Source organism: Dendrobates tinctorius, unplaced genomic scaffold, assembly GCF_039654945.1.
Source record: "Dendrobates tinctorius isolate UK_male_01 unplaced genomic scaffold, ASM3965494v1 ptg000085l, whole genome shotgun sequence".
In the NCBI taxonomy this organism is placed as follows: domain Eukaryota; kingdom Metazoa; phylum Chordata; class Amphibia; order Anura; family Dendrobatidae; genus Dendrobates; species Dendrobates tinctorius.
Window position 1 is genome coordinate 3,039,429 of NW_027361753.1, and position 25,699 is coordinate 3,065,127.

Consider the following 25,699-nt stretch of genomic DNA (forward strand, 5'->3'; position numbering starts at 1 on the left):
ATGTAGTTCCAGCAATGTGAAAATGCACCCTTACCACTGTCGTGATCATAGTGTCATAGATTTGACACTTTGGTATAAAATTAATAAAAAAAAAAATAAAACTTTGTGCCAGAACTCCTTTGTGGGACAACATGTCACCCTGACGCCTGGGCTGTCTGGTTTACTGAAAGAAAAAAAACTACACAGACTGGATACAATTGTAGCAAACTCTCAGCTGTGAGAAGCTCCTGGCCTCCGGATATTTACACAGATGTGGAAGCCCCCTTTAATATCGTGGCAAGGAATCCTAATAGTTTTTCCGGCGTGCCCATCTCTTGCACACACACTGGTTCTGGAGGTTACGGTATTGCTGAAACTTTTCCTTTATTCTCGTTTTGCTTTGAGTGAATTGTACTGACCCTTCGCTGTGAAACGCCTTCTCCTCCATTTTTATTTAAAGCTGAAATGTTTAAGCCAAAATCTGAGACCTCCGGAGGACTGGAGCTACCGTTCTCCTGCAAAATGAGACAAGGATTAGTCTCGGCAACATTCAGCAAATGGATTTCTTTATTGTCCAACACTAGACCCTAACGATATTTACAGGGCGAACAACACGTCCCAGCAGTCTCAGGGGTACAGCGCGCCCGCCTGGTGATTTCAGATCCCCTCACCTGTCTGGAGATCTCTCTGGTCGATGCTTTCTCCGCCATCCTGGCGTGTGTCCTGGACACTGGGCGCTGGATGATATTATGGTTGGTGATTCTCGGCAGACCCTGGGAGGAATTACTGGCTGTTCTGGAAGAAAGGAGAGAAATGTAATGTCCAATCATTTCCCTAATATCCCAACTTCACGCTAAAATACTCTGTGCTGCTTCTGAATACATGAATACTGTGACTGAGCTACACATGTAACACGGTATGTGAGTAATGCTTCATGAGAGGCCATAACGAGCAGACTTACCTTCTCAATTTTCCTCCACTTCGAGGCTTTAGGAACACTTTACCATCTATTAAAAAAAAAAAGTTGCATTTTTCAGATTAATCTGTGACTATATATAAATGCAGTCATGGCCGAAAGTGTTGGCACCCTTGAAATTGTTCCAGAAAATGAAGTATTTCTCCCAGAAAATTATTGCAGTTACACATATTTTGTTATACACGTTTATTTTCTTTCTGTGTATTGGAAAAACACTAAAAAAAACTACGGAAAAAAAGGCAAATTGGACTTAATTTCACACAAAACCCAAAGATGGGCCGGACAAAATTGTTGGCACCCTCATCTTAATATTTGGCTGCACACCCTTTGGAATAAATAACTGCAATCAATGCCTTCCTATACCATCCACAAGCTTCTTACATCTCTCAGCTGGGATTTCGGATGACTCTTCTTTTGTAAACTGCTCCAGATCTCTCATATGTGAAGGCGCCTTCTCCCAGCAGCAACGTTAAGATCTCTCCACAGGTGATCAATGGGATTTCAGTCCGAACTCATTGCTGCCACTTCAGAACTCTACAGCACTTTGTTTCCATCCATTTCTGAGGGCTTCTTGAAGTATGTTTGAAGTCATTGTCCTGCTGGAATACCTTTAACCTAGGACGCAAACCCAGCTTTCGGATACTGGGCACTACATTGCGACCCAAAATCCTCCAGTAATATTCAGATTTCATAATGCCTTGCACACAGTCCAGTGCCAGAGGCAGCAAAACAACCCCAAAACATATTTGAACCTCCACCATATTTGACTGTAGGTACTGTGTTCTTTTCTTTGTAGGCCTCATTCTGTTTTTGCGTATTAATATTAGTCATAGAACCTTAAAACAGGTCACACTCCGTGAAATTGTAAGAAAAGCAGAACCAGAAAAAATCCAGAAAAAAAGGAGACTCTGTATCAACAAGTAGAATTCGAAAAAAAATTTATTAATAGATCCTCAAAAACACAATAATCAATAATTACAAAATAAATTAAAAGAGATGCCTCGTGTCAACAAGGAGATGCAGAGGAGGGTGTATATTAGACATAAAGCCATTTCTTGTAATTAAATAATCAAGGTAAAGTATGCACATGAAGCCTTCATTGGTCCTGAGAAGACAATTATGACTACTTGCAGAAGGTAAAGTTACTTTAAATAGGAATTGCAACAAACTATGAACCCATTTGGCTATATGCCTTTTACTGCAAGAGTCAGGAGCGTGCAGACTCACAGGATCATGAATAGTAACAGCTGCCTGTAATGTGCCTCAGTTCTTTTGTTTATTACATAGAAACTACATTCATTTGTATAAGAGTATTGGATTGGAATAATTAGACCCAGCTTCCAAATACATAACATGTGCAGCTTTGTAATATCATAGAAGGATTAATGCATATGTTTTTTTTACCTGATAGGAGTCAAGTGCTAGGTGACCGCAGTGTCTCCAACCCGGTAAACAGAAAAATGATGTGCTTTACCAAAAAGCTCTATGTTGGTCTCATCTGTCCACAAGACGCTTTCCCAGAAGGATTTTGGCTTCCTCACATACATTTTGGCATACTGCAGTCTAGCTTTTTTATCTCTCTGTGTCAGCAGTGGGGCCCTCCTGAGTCTCCAGCCATAGTGTTTCATTTCATTCAAATGTCGACAGATAGGTCACGCTGACACTGATGCACCCTGAGCCTGCAGGACAACTTGAATTTCTTTGGAACTTGATTGGGGCTGCTTATCCACCATCCGCGGATTATCCTTTGTTATAACCTTTCATCAATTTTCCTCTGCCATCCACGTCCAGGGATATTAGCTGCAGTGCCTTGGGTTGTAAACTTCTTGATTATGTTGAGCACCATGGACAAAGGAACCTCAAGATCTCTGGAGATGGACTTGTAACCTTGAGATTGTTGCTATTGTACAACAATTTTGGTTCAAGTCCTCAGACAGTTCTCTTCTCCTTTTACTGTTCTCCATACTTAGTATGACACACAATGTAAAGATTGAGTTAACTTCTCTCCTTGTTATCTGCTTTCAGGTGTGATTTTCATATTGCTCGCACCTGTTACTTGCCACAGGTGAGTTTCAACCAGCATTACAAGCTTCAAACAAAGTTGTTTACCCACAATTTTGGAAAAGTGCCAACAATTTTGTCTGGCCCATTTTTGGGGTTTGTGCAAAATTATGTCCAATTTGCTTTTTTTTCTCTGTTTTTTTTTTTTTTTTTGTGTTGGTCCAATACACACAAAGGAATTAAACGTGCAAAGGGTGCAAAAGGGTTGACAATTTATCGCTGTCACTGGCCGTCTATCCATAGTATGGCAGATAACCACACAATTGATGGGGGTCTGACCACTGGGACCCCCACTGATCCCAAGAACATTGCAGCCTGAATGGGGTGGACATCAAGCATTCATTTTCTATGGGGCTGCCTATCACAGTAGAGTACAGTGCGCTCGACTATCTCCAGCAGTCCCATAGAGAATGAATGAAGATGTCAAGAATGCTCGACTTCTACTCTGTTTAGACGGGGGTCATTCTCAGCAACTGTGGATGTCCCAGTGGTCAGACCCCCCAGGGATTGTAAAGTCATCCCCTATATTATGGAAAGGGTATAACTTCAAATCTTTAAGGGTACAGTGGACACTCCATTACTGGGGCCCTACCACCAGTACTAGGTGGCTCACTCTCACGTGGAAGCACTACAGATGCTCTTCTTTTGTGAACTCTGTGGCGCCCGTAAATGTATTTTCTCGTCGACTGACCACCGGGTAGATTGTTTTTTTTGCATTGCAAGCTATAGTTTTCTTGGTACCATTTTAGGAAGACAAAAAAGAAAAGTGCCAGGAGGAACTGTAGAGGAACTAGTAAGCGCTACTAAGCAATGTACTCATAATAAAGCCAACCTCCACATGGACAGGAATGTGAATTAACACAAAACCTTTACTGGTGTAAGAGCGACGCGTTTCCACCTCGACTTGGGGTCTTCATCAGGCTCCATCTTCTTTTATTGGTACAATTTTGGAGCGCATGCAATGTTTTGATCACATTTTTGGGGGGGAAAGGAAAAAGGCATTTCTGTGTTTTTTGCTTTTTTTTTTTACTTTTTTTTCTCTTTATGGCATTCACTTTATCTGACTGTTGCTGAGGTGGCAATACTGACAATAAAAGTGCTTGTTTTTTTCAGTTATTTTTGTACTGGAAAAAGGAGGGATGATTCAGATTTTAAAAAAAAATAATTTTTTAAAAATTTTCTTTTAATATTTTTTTTTACTCACCCACCACCTTGAAACTTCAATGATTTGCGCGCTGATAGTAAATGCTTCAGGACTTTACTACTGCATTGTGTAATGAAACTAACGACTCTCCAATCATAGAATGGTAGACTTGGAAGGGACCTCCTGGGCCATCTGGTCCAACCCCCTGCTCAAAGCAGGATTCACTAAATCATCCCAGACAGATGTCTGTCCAGCCTCTGTTTGATGACTTCTATTGAAGGAGAACTCACCACCTATCGTGGCAGCGGACGGATAAATGATGAATGAAGGATGGTGGTAACGGTGCTGCCAGCTGGCATGGCACCCTCTGATGCCATAACTTGGGTAATTGACCCATAATCTTTGACCACACGGACCCCCGTTTGGATCTCCCTACATTGGCTAAGGCATGTTTCTACACAGCAGTGATCGGAGCTGGCTCCAGTTGCTGCTGTTGTAGCCAGGCGCCGGCAGTAAAACTCACCGTTTTCTCCAACTTTTTTGGTGATTTTCGGGTATTTCTGGAATTTGACATAATAGTAACTCTCATATTCCATGAGGATGGTTTCCAGGTCAATGTTATCGCAGACTTCAAATCTTCTCAGGGTTAGTTTGCTTTCCTGCTCTAGGGCATTCGCCGAGTCCACGTAACTTGAAGAAAGGTGAATAGGTCAGTGTCACTCATTGGATTACTTACTGTACATTCCTGCTTCGATTATCACTATGGGCGGACACATGACTGTGCTCTATTGAAGAAACTGCCCCATTGTCCTTCAATTCATCACCATTTTTATTTTTAGATCTTTTCTTGCTGTATCTGAATGGGAAAGGTCATGTTCACATCCAGTGGCTGAGACCCCTCTACAGACCTAACGCTTCTCACAGCTGAAGGTTTGGTACATTTGTACCCAATCAAGACAATCATCTGTGAGCTAAACCGGCTGGACCCCAATGACTGAACCATTGGGGAACGCTCACCGATATTTTACTATAAGATCTGCAGCTGAAGTCACTCGGATTGCTGCAGTGGCAGTGCAATGATGAGTGCCGCGCACCCGCATGAGGGTGCACAGGATTTTTTTTTTTTTTTTTGGAGAAGGGGAGTAATAACCACCTTCTAGATTTGGGGGAAGAAAATTGCCAACATTTCACAACAGCAGCACTGGGTTAATGCAAAAACCGAGATCTCTTGATAACACGCGAGGTCTCACTCTGATAGGAGAGTTGGTGCAAATTAGTTACCAGGGCTCGGTCCATTGGCGGCAACAGTAATCTGTAGGCCAGGGGCCCTGAGAACCCCTTGATGGCATCCAAGGTTCTGCATTTGATTAGCTGACCTGGTGCGACGTCATCGCTGTGGCGTGACGCACATGTCGAGTCAAGCAAGGCTGGGCAAACAAAAGACGGGCGCCCCGTCTTTTTTGTCATGTCTGTATATTCTATAGTGAAAGCAAAAAGGGAATGTGTCATCAAAAAATAAACTATTGATTAAATCAGGTACTTAAATTATTTTTTTCTTAGTTTTTGCAGATCACGATCAATATAAAAAAAGACAAAATCCCAAAGTTCCCACCCAGGACTCACATGATGAGAGCATTATATTGCCTCTGTACAAATCCCTGGTTAGACCGCACATGGAGTACTGTGCACAGTTTTGGGCACCGGTGCTCAGGAAGGATATAATGGAACTAGAGCGGGTACAAAGGAGGGCAACAAAATTAATAAAGGGGATGGGGGAACTACAATACTCAGAGAGATTAGCAAAATTAGGATTATTTAGTCTAGAAAAAGACGACTGAGGGGCGATCTAATAACCATGTAAAAGTGTCACGATCCATGCTGGATTGTGACAGATAAAAGCACATGTAACCTTTTTTTTCCTTTAAGCTGTTTGCTTAAAGTTAGTTTTGCCCCCGGTGGCCATTAGGGTCATTACACAGTGGTGTCTTTAGTTCTAGTTTTGCCCCCGGTGGTGACTAGTATTATTTCACGGGAATCACTAGCAGGTGTGATTGCTCTGGCTCTTTCCTATAAAGGAGAGTCAGGTGGTCTCACTCACTGTTGGTGATATTGTTCATTTCCAACCATCCTTGGTGGAGGACGGAGCTAGAGAAGAGTTCCTTGCAGCTCAGTCAGAGTCCTGGTGGTGAAGGAGCAACAGTGAGGAGTTCCTTGCAGCTCTGACAAAGCTTTGGTGAAGTAGCAGCTATTCAGGAGGAAAGCTGCACTCAGGTGCTGGACTCTGTTGCTGGGAGCAATAGCAACAGAGCAAAGCTAAGTGGTTTTTCCCTGTTTGTAACTTTCCTTATGCGTGTTTTAGTGCAGTGGTGGGATTAGTTTCTGCACCGTCCAACTCATTAGAAAGGGATAGGTGCAGGGCGAGCGAGGGTTTTTAAGTATCCTGCTCATCGCCAGGTGTGGAACCTGCCTAGGGACCGTCAGGTTTGTAGATACACTGACTCAGGGGAGTGCAGGAGGTCTCCACGTCCCCGTTCCCTATTGCAGGGCCCTCCATTGTATCGGTTTCCCTGGTGTTTCCCTTATCTCTGTAAATTCGCCCTGCTGGAGGCGGTGTATCCAGATACACGTGTAACTATTGAAATTCGCCTGCTGGAGGCGGTGTATCCGGCTGCACGTTTCATTGCTTAAATTCGCCCTGCTGGAGGCGGTGTATCCAGGGTCACGGGTGTCATAGAAATTCGCCCTGCTGGAGGCGGAGTATCCAGTCATCCGTGACATCACAATAAGTATATAAGGGGACAATACAAATATCTCTCCCAGGATCTGTTTATACCAAGGAAGGTTACGGTCACAAGGGGGCATTCTCTGCGTCTGGAGGAGAGAAGGTTTTCCCACCAGCATAGAAGAGGATTCTTTACTGTTAGGGCAGTGAGAATCTGGAGTTTCTTGCCTGAGGAGGTGGTGATGGCGAACTCAGTCGAGGGGTTCAAGAGAGGCCTGGATGTCTTCCTGGAGCATAACAATATTGTATCTTACAGTTATTAGGTTCTTTAGAAGGACGTAGATTTGGGGATTTATACTGACGGAATATAGGCTGAACTGGATGGACAAATGTCTTTTTTCGGCCTTGCTAACTATGGTACTAACTTAAGCAAAAGGATGCTTTCTGATGACACATTCTCTTTCCCATTTTTAGAAAATCCAGTGGAACATTTCTACAATTCAAAGTATCCTTAAAGTTGATTTCCATGATTACCATACAGATAGGTCATCAATACCATATCGGTGGGGGAATGACGCTGCACCAGGGTCTGGTTCTTGGACCCCAATGATAAGATATTACCGACCTATTCAAGGAAAACCGTAATGTTGGACAAGCCCTCCAAGAATCCGATCACATCATACCCTATATACCTGGACAATACTCACCCCTCCTGCAGCATGTAATGCATGATGAGTATGAGCAGGTTCTTCTTCCGAGCCTCCGCCCGCTGCTCATCCTAGAAGGACATGAGACATAGTTATGCAAAGTGGTTGAAGAAACCCATCGCCCAACTTATCTACTAGTCCTGGATTTATCACAACATGTCACCCCGTATTGAGGCTATTGTGGTGGTGGTCATATTCCAGAAAAACACAGTTTATACCAATCTGACCAGAGATGAAAGGCTAAAGGTTTCCCGTTACCGTAGCTTTAACTTTATATTTATCGAATTTGGAGACACTGTATAATCCGAGTGAGTAATGAGCACGAGGAGAGCGGCGAATATCACTCTACTGATAAAACGCCTGAGCGTTAACTAAGATAATATGCGTGAAAACTAATGAGTCCATTAAAAGAAACTGCTACAAATAATTAGTGTGCAAAAAAATAGGCAAAACAGGAATAAAAACTGTAAAAAGAAAAACAAGCAATTAACACCACTAAGTGCAGAAGTCATTAAGCAAAGCTTATTAACGAGAGAGAAGGCCGGAGAGTCTCCAATACATGTAAGGTAAGAGCAGAGCTGCTCCGAGGATTAGGGACCCCCTAAACTTACCTGCATCATGCGCTGCAAAAAAACAAATCAGATGTAACGACCTGAGCGGGCAGGACGCTGTGCAGCAAGTACAAGAACAAGTACAGCAGCACATTGGGCTCTCTAAGGCTATATGCGCACATTGAGTATTTGCTTACACAAATTTCTGCAAGGTTTCTGCATCTCTTGGCAGGAAAAACGCTACGGCAAATAAAACGCGTTTTTGACACTATTTGGTGCGTTTTTGTATGCATTTTTGTACAGCAATGAATGCTTTTTTGAGCTAAATATATTTTCTAAAAAAAAGTTTTGTAATGTAATTTCTTGGCTCAACACCACCTTTTTCATGCTGATGCAGTGTGGCATCAGTGTAATGGGATTAGGGCAGCAGCTGTCATTGACATGCAGCTCTAGGCTATTAGTAATGAAAAGATTTCAGCCCCACACTCTCATTACTAAGCCGATAAGTAAACTCAAACATACACACAAACCTACACACACAATGTCACCAGTTTATGTAGGAGCACTAACAGAACAATCCTACATAGGCTTTAACCAGAAAGAAACTGCTAATTTAAAAAAAAAAATTGAGTGTGCTCCCACGTAATTGTAATAACCAGCAGAGGGAAAGCCGACGGCTGGGGGCAGATGTTGGTAATAGCCATGGAGCTTCCCAGGCTATTAATATCAGTTCACAGCTATATACTTAGTGTCACAGTGTCACTGTCACGGTGTGACTTGACCCAATGGGTAGTGAGTCAGCGAACGGCACAACTCACAAACAACAGGGTTGAAAAGGAGAGAGGAATGCCCTACCCATAGGGAATGATGGCTGGTCACCACCTGAGCTCAAACCTGAGCCTGTCCCTGCACTCCCTTAACGCCCTATGTGGGTCCTTCCCCTGCCACCGTCACAAACCTAGCCCCTAGTAGTCACCTGTTACTGCCCTGGCTAGTGCACTGGCCTGCAAGGAGCAATAGCCTCACCTCTGCAGATAATACACACAGGGGAAAATGACGAACACCAAAGGGACAAGATGAAAAAACACCTCACTTAGCTTCCTGATGCTGCTACTCAGCTCTACTCCGCAGATGACACTGAAGCCTAATAAGACACCAGGACCTCTAGCAGCTGATACACGCAGGCACCAAAGAGCTCCTCACACATTGGCCGGTCGCCAGAGAAACTCTATCACCAACAATCAGCTGATGCATCAGGTGATCTTTTAAAGGATGGTGGGAGTGGTCACCACCCACATCAGCTCACCCAGCAGCACTGCAGTAACACCAAATTGCCAGCGGGGAAAAACTGACATTAACCCCCACTGGCCTGAAAGGAAAAAAAGGTTTAATTGAATGGAACCAGATCTGCCACAAATCCAAAAATGGATCGTGACACTTAGCCTTTACTGGCTATTAAAATAGGGGACCCCCCAAAAAAAATGACATGGGGTACCCTTAAAATTAATGACCAGCAAAGGGTATCCAGACAGCTACGGGCTGATATTAATAACCTAGGAAGGGGCCATGGATATTGGACCCTCCCAGACTAAAAACATCAGCTCTCATCCACCCCAGAAAAGGCACATCTACAGTTGTGGCCAAAAGTATTGACACCCCTGCTATTCTGTCAGATAATACTCAGTTTCTTCCTGAAAATGATTGCAAACACAAATTCTTTGGTATTATTATCTTCATTTAATTTGTCTTAAATGAAAAAACAAAAAGAATTGTCCTAAAGCCAAATTGGATATAATTCCACACCAAACATAAAAAAGAGGGTGGAGAAAAGTATTGGCACTGTTCGAAAAATCATGTGATGCTTCTCTAATTTGTGTAATTAACAGCACCTGTAACTTACCTGTGGCACCTAACAGGTGTTGGCAATAACTAAATCACACTTGCAGCCAGCTGACATGGATTAAAGTTGACTCAATCTCTGTCCTGTGTCCTTGTGTGTACCACATTGAGCATGGAGAAAAGAAAGAAGACCAAAGAACTGTCTGAGGACTTGAGAAACCAACTTGTGAGGAAGCATGAGCAATCTCAAGGCTACAAGTCCATCTCCAAAGACCTGAATGTTCCTGTGTCTACCGTGCGCAGTGTCATCAAGAAGTTTAAAGCCCATGGCACTGTGGCTAACCTCCCTAGATGTGGACGGAAAAGAAAAATTGACAAGAAATTTCAACGCAAGATTGTGCGGATGTTGGATAAAGAACCTCGACTAACATCCAAACAAGTTCAAGCTGCCCTGCAGTCCGAGAGTACAACAGTGTCAACCCGTACTATCCGTCGGCGTCTGAATGCAAAGGGATTGTATGGTAGGAGACCCAGGAAGACCCCACTTCTTACCCCGAGACATAAAAAAGCCAGGCTGGAGTTTGCCAAAACTTACCTGAAAAAGCCTAAAATGTTTTGGAAGAATGTTCTCTGGTCAGATGAGACAAAAGTAGAGCTTTTTGGGCAAAGGCATCAACATAGAGTTTACAGGAGAAAAAGAGGCATTCAAAGAAAAGAACACGGTCCCCACAGTCAAACATGGCTGAGGTTCCCTGATGTTTTGGGGTTGCTTTGCTGCCTCTGGCACTGGACTGCTTGACCGTGTGCATGGCATTATGAAGTCTGAAGACTGCCAACAAATTTTGCAGCATAATGTAGGGCCCAGTGTGAGAAAGCTGGGTCTCCCTCAGAGGTCATGGGTCTTCCAGCAGGACAATGACCCAAAACACACTTCAAAAAGCACTAGAAAATGGTTTGAGAGAAAGCACTGGAGACTTCTAAGGTGGCCAGCAATGAGTTCAGACCTGAATCCCATAGAACACCTGTGGAGAAATCTAAAAATGGCAGTTTGGAGAAGGCACCCTTCAAATATCAGGGACCTGGAGCAGTTCGCCAAAGAAGAATGGTCTAAAATTCCAGCAGAGCATTGTAAGAAACTCATTGATGGTTACCGGAAGCGGTTGGTCGCAGTTATTTTGGCTAAAGGTTGTGCAACCAAGTATTAGGCTGAGGGTGCCAATACTTTTGCCTGGCCCATTTTTGGAGTTTTGTGTGAAATGATCAATGTTTTGCCTTTTGCTTCATTCTCTTTTGTGTTTTTTCATTTAAGACAAATTAAATGAAGATAATAATACCAAAGAATTTGTGTTTGCAATCATTTTCAGGAAGAAACGGAGTATTATCTGACAGAATTGGAGGGGTGTCAATACTTTTGGCCACAACTGTGTAAGATGTGCCAAATCTAGTGCTTAGCCTTGCTCTTCCCACTTGCGCTATAGCAGTGGCAAGTGGGTTTCATATTTGTGGGGTTGATGTCCCCTTTGTATTGTCAGGTGACATCAAGCCCACTGGTTAGTAATGGAGAGGCATCTATAAAACACCTATCCATTAGTAACCCCATAGTGAAATTGTATAAAAACATAGACATCCAGAATAAAGTCCTTTATTTGAAATAGTGGCAGACTCCTTTAATGAATCTTAATTAAACCATACTCAATGAACGCCTAATCCACCGAAGCCAACGTCTCCTCCAACAAAAATAAAATAATAAACCACAATATTCCTCACCTGTCCGCTGAGAAGATAATCCATAGTGTCACACGACGATCCTGTGCACTTTGAGAGCAGTCACATCAGTGATGTGACTGCTCTCAAAGACAGCCTGCTCTCCCTTACGGCATCATTGCTGCGTGGGAAAGTTCTTACGCAGCAGTGCTGTAAGTAAGAGCACCGGAGCTGATGAACTCCGGTGAACTCTCACAGCAGCTCAGTGATACACTGCGGGAGCGATTACCTCCTGTCAGTATATCGCCGGCAGCCGGGTAGAGTGGTCACATCTCCCAATGTGACTGTTCTACACATGAGATCGCCATGGGAAAATCTTGATTACTGCAGAAAGGTGAGTATATGTTGGTTTATTATTTTACATTATTTCTAGAAGACAAGGGTATCAGGGATTTGGCATTAGGTGAGTGTATTTTTTTTAATTTTTATGTGAATATGTATGTAATTTTACTTTTTTTTTTTTTTTAACTGTGAGCAAAGGGGCCGGCAGATGATACTACTTCTCCCATCAGCGGCACCTGCTGTCACTGTTATCAATGATAGCAGATGTAGCCTGATGGGAGCAGTAGTCTCATCGGCCAGCGCCAGCTTTTTACTGCAGGTCACCACTGCGGGTCACAGTCAGCTGAGGGATCACACTGACATCTGACAGCATGATCCCGCAGAGCTCTGATCGACAGACTGCGGTAACGTTACCGCTGGTGACAGTCACAGCCAGTGCCAGTCACAGCTGCGGAATACCGCAGCGCTCTGACCGACGGACTTACAGGCGGTAGCGTTACTGTGGGTGACAGTCACAGCTGCGGGATCACACTAACCCATGACCGCATGATCCTGCAGCACTCTGACCAGTGGTAGTGTTACCGCCGATAAGAACCACCACACTGGTGTTTCACACGCTGTCACGCAGATGGCAGCATGGGAAACACCATAGAAAGACGGTAAAACACAATACAAAAACTCAGAAAATCCGCAAACATTTTTACACCTGCGTTTCAGCTGCGGATTTGACTGACTCAATTGAAGTCTGAGAGTGCGGAAAAGCTGCAGAATAGCAAAAAGAATTACATAGTTATTAAGGTTGAAGGAAGACTTTAAGTCCATCTAGTTCAACCCATATCCTGTCCTAACTTGCCCTAACATGTTGATCCAGAGGAAGGCAAAAAAAACCCATGTGGCAAACAGTAAGCTTTACATTGGGGAAAAAAATTCCTTCCCGACTCCACATACGGCAATCAGACTAGCTCCCTGGATCAACGCAATATTAAGGAAACTAGTGTATATACCCTGTAATATTATACTTTTCATGAAAGGCATCCAGTCCCTTCTTAAATTTTAGTAGGGAATCACTCATTACAACATCATATTGTCCCCGTCACAGGTCTAAGAGTAAAAAGATCATTAGAAAGGTCTTTGTACTGTCCCCGCATATATTTATACATTGTAATAAGATCACCCCTAAGCCTTCGATTCTCCAAACTAAATAACCCCAAGTGTAATAACCTGTCTTGGTATTGCAGACCCCCTAGTTCCCTAATAACCTTGGTCGCTCTTCTCTGCACCCGCTCCAGTTCAGCTATGTCTTTCTTATACACCGGAGACCAGAACTGTGCACAGTATTCTAAGTGTGGTCGCACTAGTGACTTATATAGAGGTAAAATTATGTTCTCCTCATGAGCATCTATGCCTCTTTTAATGCATCCCATTATTTTATTTGCCTTTGCAGCAGCTGCCTGACACTGGCCACTAAATGTGAGTTTGTTGTCCACCCATACACCCAGGTCTTTTTCAGTGACTGTTTTGCCCAGTGTTTTACAATTAAGCACATAATTATACAATCTGCTCGTTCTACCCAAGTGCATCACCTTACATTTATCCCCATTAAAGCTCATTTGCCATTTATCAGCCCAAGCTTCTAGTTTACATGAATCCTCCTGTAATATAAAATTGTCCTCCTCTGTATTGATTACCCTGCAGAGTTTAGTGTCATCTGCAAATATTGAAATTCTACTCTCTATGCCCCCTACAAGGTCATTAATAAATATGTTAAAAAGAAGCGGGCCCAATACTGACCCCTGTGGTACCCCACTGCTAACCGTGACCCAGTCCGAGTGTGCTCCATTAATAACCACCCATTGTTTCCTATCCCTGAGCCAGCTCTTAACCCACTTACACATATTTTCCCCTATCCCCATTGTTCTCATTTTATGTATCAACCTTTTGTGTGGCACCGTATCAAAAGCTTTTGAAAAGTCCATGTACACCACGTCCACTGCATTCCCTTAGTCCAGTCCAGAACTTACTTCTTCATAAAAGCTTATCAGATTAGTCTAACAGGAACGATCCCTCGTAAACCCATGTTGATAATGACATGCTGCAGAAAACACGCACTGCAAATACGCACCGAAATTTACGGATCATGTGCACAACACTTCAGGATCGTCATTGAATTACCTTGCATAAGGATTCCATTGCGTTTTTGGACCATTTCCGGGAGGATAAAAAAAAGGAACGGTCTCACCAATTAGACGGCTGTGGGAGGGGGGAGAGATGGTCTTGTACCAAGGCGAATCATGAGGCGATTACAGGACCGACAATACCCTGTCAATTCCTATGGGGCTAACAATAGTCTATCCCAAAAAGACTCCCGCCCTGACAAGGGCGGTCCATAGCTGCCCCTGTGCTAAACAACATCCTTGAAGATGCCATGTGCAAATAGACTCATCCATGCGGTAAGAGAATAGGCTCATGAGGATCATATGTGATACTTCCGGTTGGTGGAACGCACGTTGTGTTAATTTCCGGATTGGTGACCCGCATGAGAAATGCCCCTTCAGTAAATATTAGGCAAAATAATACGTATGGCCCTTGCGATTATTAAAGGTTCAAATTAGGGTTAGTTAGGGGCTGTCAGCCACAAAACAAAATGCCCCTTAGAACCTGTAAGGCGCACAGGAACTGGGATCATGTGGCCGCGACGAGCGGTAGCATCAGTGACGTCAGTACATCCTCGCAGCCTGACCCGCAGTGAACTCTTGAGCGAGGGAAAATGACAGTTCATTTTCCCACGCTGCCGAGTTCATCACAGGTCAGGCTGTGAGGCCGTGCTGACATCACTGATGCTGCCACCGGCAGCTTCTCATTCATTCATCAGAGGTTTACAGACGGGGCGGTCGCATTAGCACCGCTCCCGATTGTAAACTGTATATCCCCCAGATGTGGGTTACGCCGTGGGACTGTATGCCGGACAGTTATGGTACATTGTGTGACTAGTGTCAGCTTAAGTCGTTTTTCTTTGAATGAGTGGACCCTCTGGGCCGTGGCACCCACCCACCTAGGGCGAGCTGACCTAGTGAGGAACCACCCCCTATACAGGGAGTGTCAGGGGCAAGACCAAGGGGGTGAGCCACCAGGGCAGCTGGACCAGACGGCCGGCTCAGGGAGCAAGACAAGACGAGACAAGGCATTAGTTCAAGTAAACTTCATTCAGGAACACTTCAGGGAACAACAGGTGCAAAGGTGAACACACGAAGAACACAAAGCAAGATGCGTGCAAGAGCACGCCGAGGTCCAAGGCATCAGGAACTCTTCAGGGTATAACAGGTGCCAAACGTGAACACACAGAATCCATATAACAAGGTGCGTGCAAGGGTACGCCAAAGTCCAAGACAGGGTACGAGGAATCGGACTCCGGAAGGCTGGCAAGGGCTGACAGGGTCCAGGCATGAGGGTATAGACATCTGGCTCCAGACCTCCGGCAGTAGTCAGCAGGCTTCAGGAATCCGGCAGAAACACTAGGAGACAAAACAGGGTGCGTGCAAGGAGACACGCCAGGATCATATCCACAGAACGGAGACCTGCGCATGCCGAGGGGCATGCCAGGGATGGGTACAAGGACGGAGGCCTGCGCGTGCGAGGGCACGCCAGGGAGGAGCACAAGGACGGTGGCCTGCGCGTGCGAGGGCACGCCAGGGACAGGTTCAATAGCATCGGAATCCGGGGTGCTGGCATCAACCGACAGGGTCCAGGAATCAGGCTACGGACATCAGCTCCGGACATCAGGCCTAGGTCCGGACCTCTGGCAGCGATCGGCAGGTTACAGAATCCGGCAGACAAACTAGGGTTCAGAGCAGAGCAAAAGAGGCAAAAGGCTTTGTGCAAGAGTAGCACGAAAAGGCACAGTGCAAGAACCAGCGTGCGTGCAAGGGAGCACGGAGACCACAGCTGGGGGCACCGGCAGGTGGTACCGACGATGGCATATGCAGGTGGGCACGACTAGAGGCGGCACCGCTGCGGCCACGCAGCCGGGAACCACTATAGCACTGGACGGCGGGCACGGCTGAGGCACACAGGCAAGCATGGCTAGAGGGGGCACGGCTGAGGCACACCAGGCAGGCACAGGCGACCAGGCACGTGCACGGAGGCACGGAGCCACAAGGCAGGGCTAGGCAAAGATACAGGACAGAGACGCATGCAGACAGCACGGCAAAGCCTAGTACGAAAAGTGCAAGAGCGCACGAGGTAACAGAGACAAGGCATAGAGTAGTAGACAGGACCCTGCGCATGCAAAGGACATGCCAGGGGCAAAGTACAAGGCGAGGCCTGCGCGTACCGAGGGGCACACCAGGGACAGAGCACAGAATGGAGGCCTGCACGTGTAGACAGACACGTCAGGGATAGGGACAGAGTCTAGCAGCGGAGCGTAGGCCGAAGCCCAAAGCCGGGCCAAGGGAGAACCTTGGGACTAGACAGGGTACAGAGTGAGGCCTGCACGTGCAGAGAGGCACGTCAGGGACAGGGTACAGAGTGGTGATCTGCACGTGTAAAGACACGTCAGGGATAAGAACAGAATACACGAAGCGGCAAGGCAAGACAGGAAACCAGGCACAGAAACATAGACAGAAACACAGAACAGGATCAGAACAAAGAAGGACTACAAGACAAAGCAGAGCAGAGACAAAACATGGCACGAGGGACAAACATCAGACAAGAGCCGGAATACGAGCACAGAGCGTGTGCAGAGACGCACGTCAGAGCAGAGTATAAGGGCACAGAATAGTGGGAGCGACCCAGCAGACCAAGCAGCCATGCAGGGAAGCAACACAATACTCGGGCCCTGAGCATAGGAAGGGGCGGTCTAATATAGGGCATAGCACCATCACTTCCGGGTCAGACTCAGGGAAGAACTTCCAGTTCAGATCCTCTAGGATCACAGAGCGGTCACATGATCAGGATTCCAGACATGCAAGGATGATTGCAGAACCAGTGCTGAAACCTAGGCAGGTCACATGATCAGGGTTTCAGACATGTAGAAACGATTGCAGAACCGGACAATGCAGGATCCTAGGAAAGGTCACATGATCAGGGTTTCAGACATGCAGAGACGAATGCAGAACAAGCCTATGCTGGAACATAGGAAGGACACATGATCAGGGATTCTAGACATGCAGAGATGATAGCAGAACCAGCCTCTGCTGGAACATAGGAAGGACACATGATCAGGGGTTCTAGACATGACGAGACGATCACAGAAGGCAGAGCAGAAACGCAGGCATCCTGCAGCTCAACAGACATGAGGTGAGTGTGCACACTGCTCTAGGGAACATGCAAGATAGCAGACACGAGATGCGCGTGCACACCGCTCCAGGGGTTCTTGAGGCAAAACAGACAAGGCAGACATGGCGAACATGACACAGTGCCTGGCGAAAGTATTCGGCCCCCTGGAACTTTTCAACCTTTTCCCACATATCATGCTTCAAACAAAGATACCAAATGTAAATTTTTGGTGAAGAATCAACAACAAGTGGGACACAATTGTGAAGTTGAACAAAATGTATTGGTTAATTTAAATTTTTGTGGAAATACAAAAGCTGTGGGGCGTGCAATATTATTCGGCCCCTTTAACTTAATACTTTGTTGCGCCATCTTTTGCTGCGATTACAGCTGCAGTCGCTTGGGGTATGTCTCTATCAGTTTTGTACATCGAGAGACTGAAATTCTTGCCCATTCTTCCTTGGCAAACAGCTCGAGCTCAGTGAGGTTGGATGGAGATCGTTTGTGAACAGTAGTTTTCAGCTCTTTCCACAGATTCTCGATTGGATTCAGGTCTGGACTGTGACTTGGCCATTCTAACACCTGGATACGTTTATTTGTGAACCATTCCATTGTAGATTTTGCTTTATGTTTGGGATCATTGTCTTGTTGGAAGACAAATCTCCGTCCCAGTCTCAGGTCTTTTGCAGAGTCCAGCAGGTTTTCTTCAAGAATGGTCCTGTATTTGGCTCCATCCATCTTCCCATCAATTTTAACCATCTTCCCTGTCCCTGCTGAAGAAAAGCAGGCCCAAACCATGATGCTACCACCACCATGTTTGACAGTGGGGATGGTGTGTTCAGGGGGATGAGCTGTGTTGCCTTTACGCCAAACATATTGTTTGGCATTGTTGCCAAAAAGTTCGATTTTTGTTTCCTCTGACCAGAGCACCTTTTTCCACATGTTTGGTGTCTCCCAGGTGGCTTGTTGCAAACTTTAAATGACACTTTTTATGGATATCTTTGAGAAATGGCTTTCTTCTTGCCACTCTTCCATAAAGGACAGATTTGTGCAGTGTCCGACTGATTGTTGTCCTATGGACAGACTGTCCCACCTCAGCTGTAGATCTCTGCAGTTCATCCAGAGTGATCATGGGCCTCTTGGCTGCATCTCTGATCAGTCTTCTCCTTGTTTGAGATGAAAGTTTAGAGGGACGGCCGGGTCTTGGTAGATTTGCAGTGGTATGATACTCCTTCCATTTCATTATGATCGCTTGCACAGTGCTCCTTGGGATGTTTAACGTTTCAGAAATCATTTTGTATCCAAATCCGACTTTTTTTCTCCACAACAGTATCACAGACCTGCCTGTTGTGTTCCTTGGTCTTCATGATGCTCTCTGTGCTTCAAACAGAACCCTGAGACTATCACAGAGCAGATGTATTTATACGGAGACTTGATTACACACAGGTGGATTATATTTATCATCATTAGTCATTTAGGACAACATTGGGTCATTCAGAGATCCACAATGAACTTCTGGAGTGAGTTTGCTGCACTGAAAGTAAAGGGGCCGAATAATATTGCATGCCCCACTTTTCAGTTTTTGAATTTACACAAAAATTTAAAATAACCATTACATTTCGTTCAACTTCACAATTGTGTCCCACTTGTTGTTGATTCTTCACCAAAAATGTACATTTGGTATCTTTATGTTTGAAGCATGATATGTGGGAAAAGGTTGAAAAGTTCCAGGGGGCAGAATACTTTCGCAAGGCACTGTATATTGTTGTTTTTTTTTATTATTAATTTATCACAGGAGATCGAGGGCATCGTTTGGAGCAGCAGAATAAAGGTACTGTCACACTTAGCGATGTACCAGCGATCCCGACCAGTGATAAGACGCGGTCAGGATCGCTGGTGCATCGCTAAGTGGTCGCTAGTGAGCTGCCACACAGGCAGATCTCACCAGCGACATTGCAGGGGACGGGGGTCGCTACTTACCTGTCAGACGCGGCGATCCTGACGTCCTCCCGCCCGCGTATCGACGCGTCTCTCGTCGTCCCAGCAGGAAGCTGACGACGAGAAGCGGCCCTGGACGTTGTCGCGCGATCAGCGATAACCAGCGGGGGAGCGGTCGGAGGTAAGTATCAGACATAGCGATATCGCTAGCAATATCGCTATAACGTCACAAAAACCAGTGACGTTATAGCGATATCGCTTAGTGTGACGGGGCCTTTACTAAGCCAGGCTTAATGTCACCTTACAATACAAAGGTGACATTAACCCACTCCTACCCCATATGCCACCCGCTACAGGGCAGTGGGAAGAGAGAGGCTAAGTGACGGATTTGGCGCCTTTTCTGGGGTGTGTGGGGGTAGATGTTTTTAGCTGGGGGGGAGGGCAATAACCATGGTCCCTCTCTAGGCTATTAATATCTGCCCTCAGTCACTGGCTTGCCCTCTCTGGTGCAGAAAATTGCTCAGGAGCCCACGCCAGTTTTTTCTGTGAGAATACATTCTGTTAGTAAATAAATACAAGTCCCAAATTTTACACACAAATACTACTAACAGTATTAGACACTGACATCTATAAATCTAACTGTTCTGCATGGGTTTACTGTATGTAATCCATGTCTCCTATCCTGTCGGCTTCAGCAATGATTTTACAGAAGCCGACAAATGAATTACACTGGTCAACAGCATTTTTGGTGCCAAAGATATTTCATCGAATTTAGGGTATTTTTGGGGTGCTGATTCTGAATATGTCATCAGTTTTGCCAGATTGGCTCAAGTTTTTGAGATTTTTGGTATCTTATTTATAGCACTTGTTGGTAAATGCGACGCATCATCTCATTAATTTCTTTGGATTAGTACTTGAACTGAGCAGTTCTCAATATAGTTTTGTGTTAATTAGTGTTCTAAAAGTTTGTTCATAGCTTGATTTTTGCACTAACTTTATGTTGTTGTCTGTTTTCCAGTGAAAAGCATGAACTCATCAAGAAGAAGTTGTCTTAACGATCCAGACTCATTCTGTTACATTTGTGGTGAATACACACTGCCAAAACATAGAAGAAACATAACAGACTTCGTAAAAAAAGTGTATTTTGCCTATTTTGGGGTTATGCTTGGGGACCAAGACAAGTTTTGGGCACCACACATAGTGTGCAAAGCATGTATCGAATTATTACGAAAATGGAGCAAAGGACAAAGAAAAAGCTTCAAATTTGGTGTTCCAATGGTGTGGAGAGAGCCAAAAAATCATCATGATGACTGTTATTTATGGTAAACACAGGTACAGGCACATCTTCACAATGAGGGACAGGCCTTCTTGCAGATTCCATGTTACTCCCATTTTCGTTTCTTATGCTTATTGAATCCTTGCACTTGCACTGCACAGAAATAACAGTCATCATGATGATTTTTTGGCTCTCTCCACACCATTGGAACACCAAATTTGAAGCTTTTTCTTTGTCCTTTGCTCCATTTTCGTAATAATTCGATACATGCTTTGCACACTATGTGTGGTGCCCAAAACTTGTCTTGGTCCCCAAGCATAACCCCAAAATAGGCAAAATACACTTTTTTTACGAAGTCTGTTATGTTTCTTCTATGTTTTGGCAGTGTATATTCACCACAAATGTAACAGAATGAGTCTGGATCGTTAAGACAACTTCTTCATGATGAGTTCATGCTTTTCACTGGAAAACAGACAACAACATAAAGTTAGTGCAAAAATCAAGCTATGAACAAACTTTTAGAACACTAATTAACACAAAACTATATTGAGAACTGCTCAGTTCAAGTACTAATCCAAAGAAATTAATGAGATGATGCGTCGCATTTACCAACAAGTGCTATAAATAAGATACCAAAAATCTCAAAAACTTGAGCCAATCTGGCAAAACTGATGACATATTCAGAATCAGCACCCCAAAAATACCCCAAATTCATTAAAATATTTTGGACACCAGAAAAAAAATTTTTTTTCGTTGACCTGTGTTATCGGCTATTCTGCTATCTATCACTGTATGAAATATAAAGATATATATATGTGTGTCACTGACATCTATTCTGTCTATTCTATACTGTGCGCGGCATCTGCCGGCTTTTAATCTCTCTCTCTCTGTGTATATATATATATATAGTGTGTTGAAGATTATTTGGCATTAAAGCGATGTTTACAATTGTGTTTCACAATGTGATTCTAACATGAGCTTTACATAGAGAGAGCTGCTGTAGGTAAAAGCTCATGTTAGGATCGCATGGCACTCGTCCATTTTTTTTCCCCACATATGGGTATGAGACCTAACTGGCATGAGAGGGTGGAATTGAATAATCCCCCCCCCCGTGAGATCGCCTATCAATATCACATCTATATAATAACAGGACCGGTTAGTCCTTATCCTTGCAGGAACGTTACACTGCACCAGGAGGCGCTGCGGCCATCCTGTGTAACCGTCACCACAGGACACTAATACCTAATGTGGACTCGGTAGTATAAAGAGCACATCCTTATTATTACCGTTATGATCATTAAACATTATGTTTTATTCATCTCCTGATCTTTATTCAGGGTCTTTTTGCCATTCGGCAATTTGTAAATTATCGCATTAAACCCTGCGCTGATTCCGGTCGGTCTGTATTTGCAGCTTTAAACACTGAGGTCATGCTCATTTAAATGTTAGAAGAAAAATCCCCTTTTTCCACAGTTGTATGAAAACTACTTCAACCGCCCGTGTCATGACAATTTAAAATAATATTCCCGTCACACGCATTTTATTGATAGACGCAATCTGTGTAAAAAAAAAATTCTTAAAACGCCTTTATGTCCAAATTCCCGGTCTAGAGAAGAAGCGGTGACGGAGCGGCCATGTCTGGCTGCCTCGGTGACAACCAAGGAGTGTCACGTGACCGCAGCGCGCAGGCGCACGACGACAACCGGAAGTGCGGGAAATAAACGCCCCCCCCGTCCGCTCCGTTACCATGACAACCCTTGTAAACGTTAAGGAAAAAAAATAACAAAGATATAAAATGCCAATCATATGCGACTCGTAGAAACACCAGAGCGCTGCTGTACCCGAAGGACTACAAGTCCCAGCATTCCGTGGGAGGCACCGGCAGCGGACGTGCTGTGCTTTTTCCCGCAGTACTGCTCAGCCTGGCGTCATACCCGCCCGGTACTCACCGCCTCTCTGCTCTGAGCCGCCGTCTTCACCGCCTGATAGGAGAGCTCCATGTCCTGCACCGCAAATCATTCATAGAACAGGGAGGAGCGTCCGGACCCCGGAAGAATGACAAGTCCGCGGGCCAATAGGAGCAGAGTGTGCGGAGACGGCGGCACCTCATCAGCCAATCAGAGCGCAGATGCGGGAGGAGGGCGGGGCGCTTAACCTATTAATTGCTGAAATAATAAATTTTATTATCGCGTGTACAGTAATACCGGGACCCCGGATCGCACCGACCGCAGTCGTTCGACCAATCAGTTCTCACAAGGATGTACATTTTTTTAAAATAAATATTTTTTTTCTTCTTTATTTTTCAAGAACCAAAAGTTTTATTTTATTTTTTTTTTTAGTCCAGCTTGTATTTTTCAGAACAAGGTTTTTTTGTTTATTTTTTTTTTATGTCACAGTATTTTGTCTACCTGTAATGATGCAGCATTTTATATATTTATTGAGGCTGAAGCGGGGGAGGGGATGAAAAAAAATTCTATCAGGTTTTTTTTTTCTTTTTTTGCAGCGTCCCATGTAATGAACTGAGCAGAATACGCAGCGCTGCTGAATCTGTAAGGCTGTGTGCACACGTGCTGAACTGCCGTGGATTTTATGAGTTTTTGCTGCGAAAACGCATAAAATAAGCAACCCATTGTAGTCAATGGCATTCCGCACATGCTGTGCTAATGCTGCGTATTGTTCCGCGGTGGAATCGCATCGCGGGAAAATACGCAGCATGCTGATTCTTTTTGCGGAATCACGGCAATTCCGCCCACATAGGAATGCATTGTTCTGCTTACTTTCCGCATGTGGCTGTGCACACCATGCACAAAGTAAGCGGATCATATGCGGATGGTACCCAGGGGGTGGAAGAGAGGAGACTGTCCTCCAGGCTCTGGGTACCATAATCCTGTAAAATATAGAATTAAAATAAAAAAAACCCGTGATATTCTCACCTTCCGGCGTCCCCCGCAGCGTTCCCGCATGCGGATTTCCCGCGGCAGGGAATTGCGGAATTGCCACGGAAATTTCCACGGCAATTCCTCATGTGTGCACATAGCTTAAGGGAAAGAAGTGCTGGCGATTGGGGGGTGAGGGGGTCTCAGCGATTGGACCCCCACCAATCCACAGGACAGCTGATGACCTGATTCTTAGGTCGCTTGCACACGATGAGTTTTTTGCATTGCAGATTCTCTGCACCCATTATGTGAAATTGGTTACTTGCATTTTTCCCAAAAAAACTCATCGTGTGCATGCGGCCTTATTGTAATCAGTGCAATTTTGCTATTTTTCTTGCCCCCATTGCGCGACGGATGTTTCCTTGGAGTTAGTCGGTGAAGTATTAAATGCATTTTTTTTTAGGGATTTTTCAATTTTTTTTCTTTTTCCTTTTTCAAAATCACAACTTGCTATTGGTGCGAGGCTGTGTTCACGTTTATTTTGCTTAACACCTGAAAAAATAACAAAAAACCTCTGTGTGAACTCAGCCTTACTTAGGCCATGTGTGTACAGAAACCCTCCAAATTCTCCAAATCTCAAAACTCCTCAAAAACGCTGAGTTTCCGCTCTCAGGCCTAGTGCACATGACATGGGATGAGCCGACCATTGGAGGGTCAGGATTTGAAACACGGCCCAAACTGTATTCCAAAGAAGTGTGCCCAAACTAGAACCAGAACCCAAAACCCATTGAAAACAATGGAGACCCAAACTTTGGACGCTGGAAAATGTTTCTATTTCCCCTCCGTCTCTTTCTCTCTCTTCTCTCTTTGCTCTCTTCTCTCTTTCTTCCTTCTCTCTATCTCTTCCCTCTCTCTCCTCTCTCTTTGCTCTCTTCTCTCCTGCTTCTCTCTCTATCTTCTGTCTCTTCCTTCTCTTCTCTCTCTTGTCTCCTCTCTCTCTCTTCTATCTTTTCTCTCTTTCTTTGCTGTCTTCTCTTTCTTCTCTTCCTTTGCTCTCTTCTCTCACTCTCTATTTCTTCTCTCTGTCTTTCTCTCTCTCCTCGCTCTAATCTTTATTCTCTATCTTTCTCTTCTGTCTCTCCCTCTTCTGTCTCTCTTCATTCTTCTTTCTCTTCTCTCTCTTCTTTCTCTCTTCATTCTTCTTTCTCTTCTCTCTCTTCTTTCTCTCTGTCTCTTCTCTCTCTTGTCTCCTCTCTGTCTCTATCTTTTCTCTCTTTCTTTGCTGTCTTCTCTTCTCTCTTTCCTCTCTCTTCCTTCTCTCTATCTCTTCTCTCTCTTCCCTCGCTCTCCTCTCTCTTTGCTCTCTTCTCTCCTGCTTCTCTCTCTATCTTCTGTCTCTTCCTTCTCTTCTCTCTCTTGTCGCCTTTCTCTCTCTCCTCTATCTTTTCTCTCTTTCTTTGCCGTCTTCTCTTTCTTCTCTTCCTTCGCTCTCTTTCTTTGCTGTCTTCTCTTTCTTCTCTTCCTTCGCTCTCTTCTCTCACTCTCTCTGTCTTTCTCTCTCTCATCTTTATTCTCTCTATCTTTCTTTCTCTTCTGTCTCTCCCTCTTCTGTCTCACATCATTCTTCTTTCTCTTCTCTCTCTTCTTTCTCTCTTTATTCTTCTTTCTCTTCTCTCTCTTCTTTCTCTTCTCTCTCTCCTCTATCTTTTCTCTCTTTCTTTGCTGTCTTCTCTTTCTTCGCTCTCTTTCTTTGCTGTCTTCTCTTTCTTCTCTTCCTTTGCTCTCTTCTCTCACTCTCTATTTCTTCTCTCTGTCTTTCTGTCTCTCCTCTCATCTTTATTCTCTCTATCTTTCTTTCTTCTTTCTGTTCTGTCTCTCTTCATTCTTCTTTCTCTTCTCTCTCTCTTCTGTCTCTCATCATTCTTCTTTCTCTTCTCTCTCTCTTCTGTCTCTCATCATTCTTCTTTCTCTTCTCTCTCTCTTCTGTCTCTCTTCATTCTTCTTTCTCTTCTCTCTCTCTTTTTTCTCTCTGTCTCTTCTCTCTCTTTTTCTCTTCTCTCTTCCCCCAGAACTCCGAACTTTGCAACGGACTCCCAGGAGAAGTCTGTGTTCGTCGTTTAGCATTGGACACTAACCGTCGGGTACGAACTTCAAACTTTGAAGCTCAGTTTCGCTCATCTCTGCACGTGGCGTCTTCGGTGCAAGAGATCTCCTTCATGAAGCCAATTGAAGAACAAGCCGACGGCTGTTTTTTTATTCAACCAACTCCGCCAGCGGTTTTGCTGTTTTTTCGCCAGCGTTACCCTAAAGCAG

At 44.5% G+C, this 25,699-nt stretch overlaps 1 protein-coding gene across 4 annotated transcripts in view; it reads right to left on the bottom strand.

Annotated features, from left to right (window-relative positions):
• Positions 1 to 22,552, bottom strand: part of KATNAL2 (katanin catalytic subunit A1 like 2) — a 60,513-nt gene extending 37,961 nt beyond the window's left edge. For 3 of the 4 annotated variants that reach the window (XM_073584768.1, XM_073584769.1, XM_073584767.1), the window contains exons 1-6: positions 22,460 to 22,552; positions 7,590 to 7,660; positions 4,684 to 4,850; positions 941 to 986; positions 651 to 774; positions 399 to 494 (exon numbers count right to left, since the gene is read on the bottom strand). In XM_073584768.1, the coding sequence (XP_073440869.1) occupies positions 399 to 494; positions 651 to 774; positions 941 to 986; positions 4,684 to 4,850; positions 7,590 to 7,660; positions 22,460 to 22,510 (555 nt within the window). In that variant the 5' untranslated portion in view covers positions 22,511 to 22,552. The remainder of the gene's footprint in view (positions 1 to 398; positions 495 to 650; positions 775 to 940; positions 987 to 4,683; positions 4,851 to 7,589; positions 7,661 to 22,459) is intronic. The other variant, XM_073584770.1, reaches the window with a different exon arrangement.
• Between the last annotated feature and the right edge of the window lie 3,147 nt (positions 22,553 to 25,699).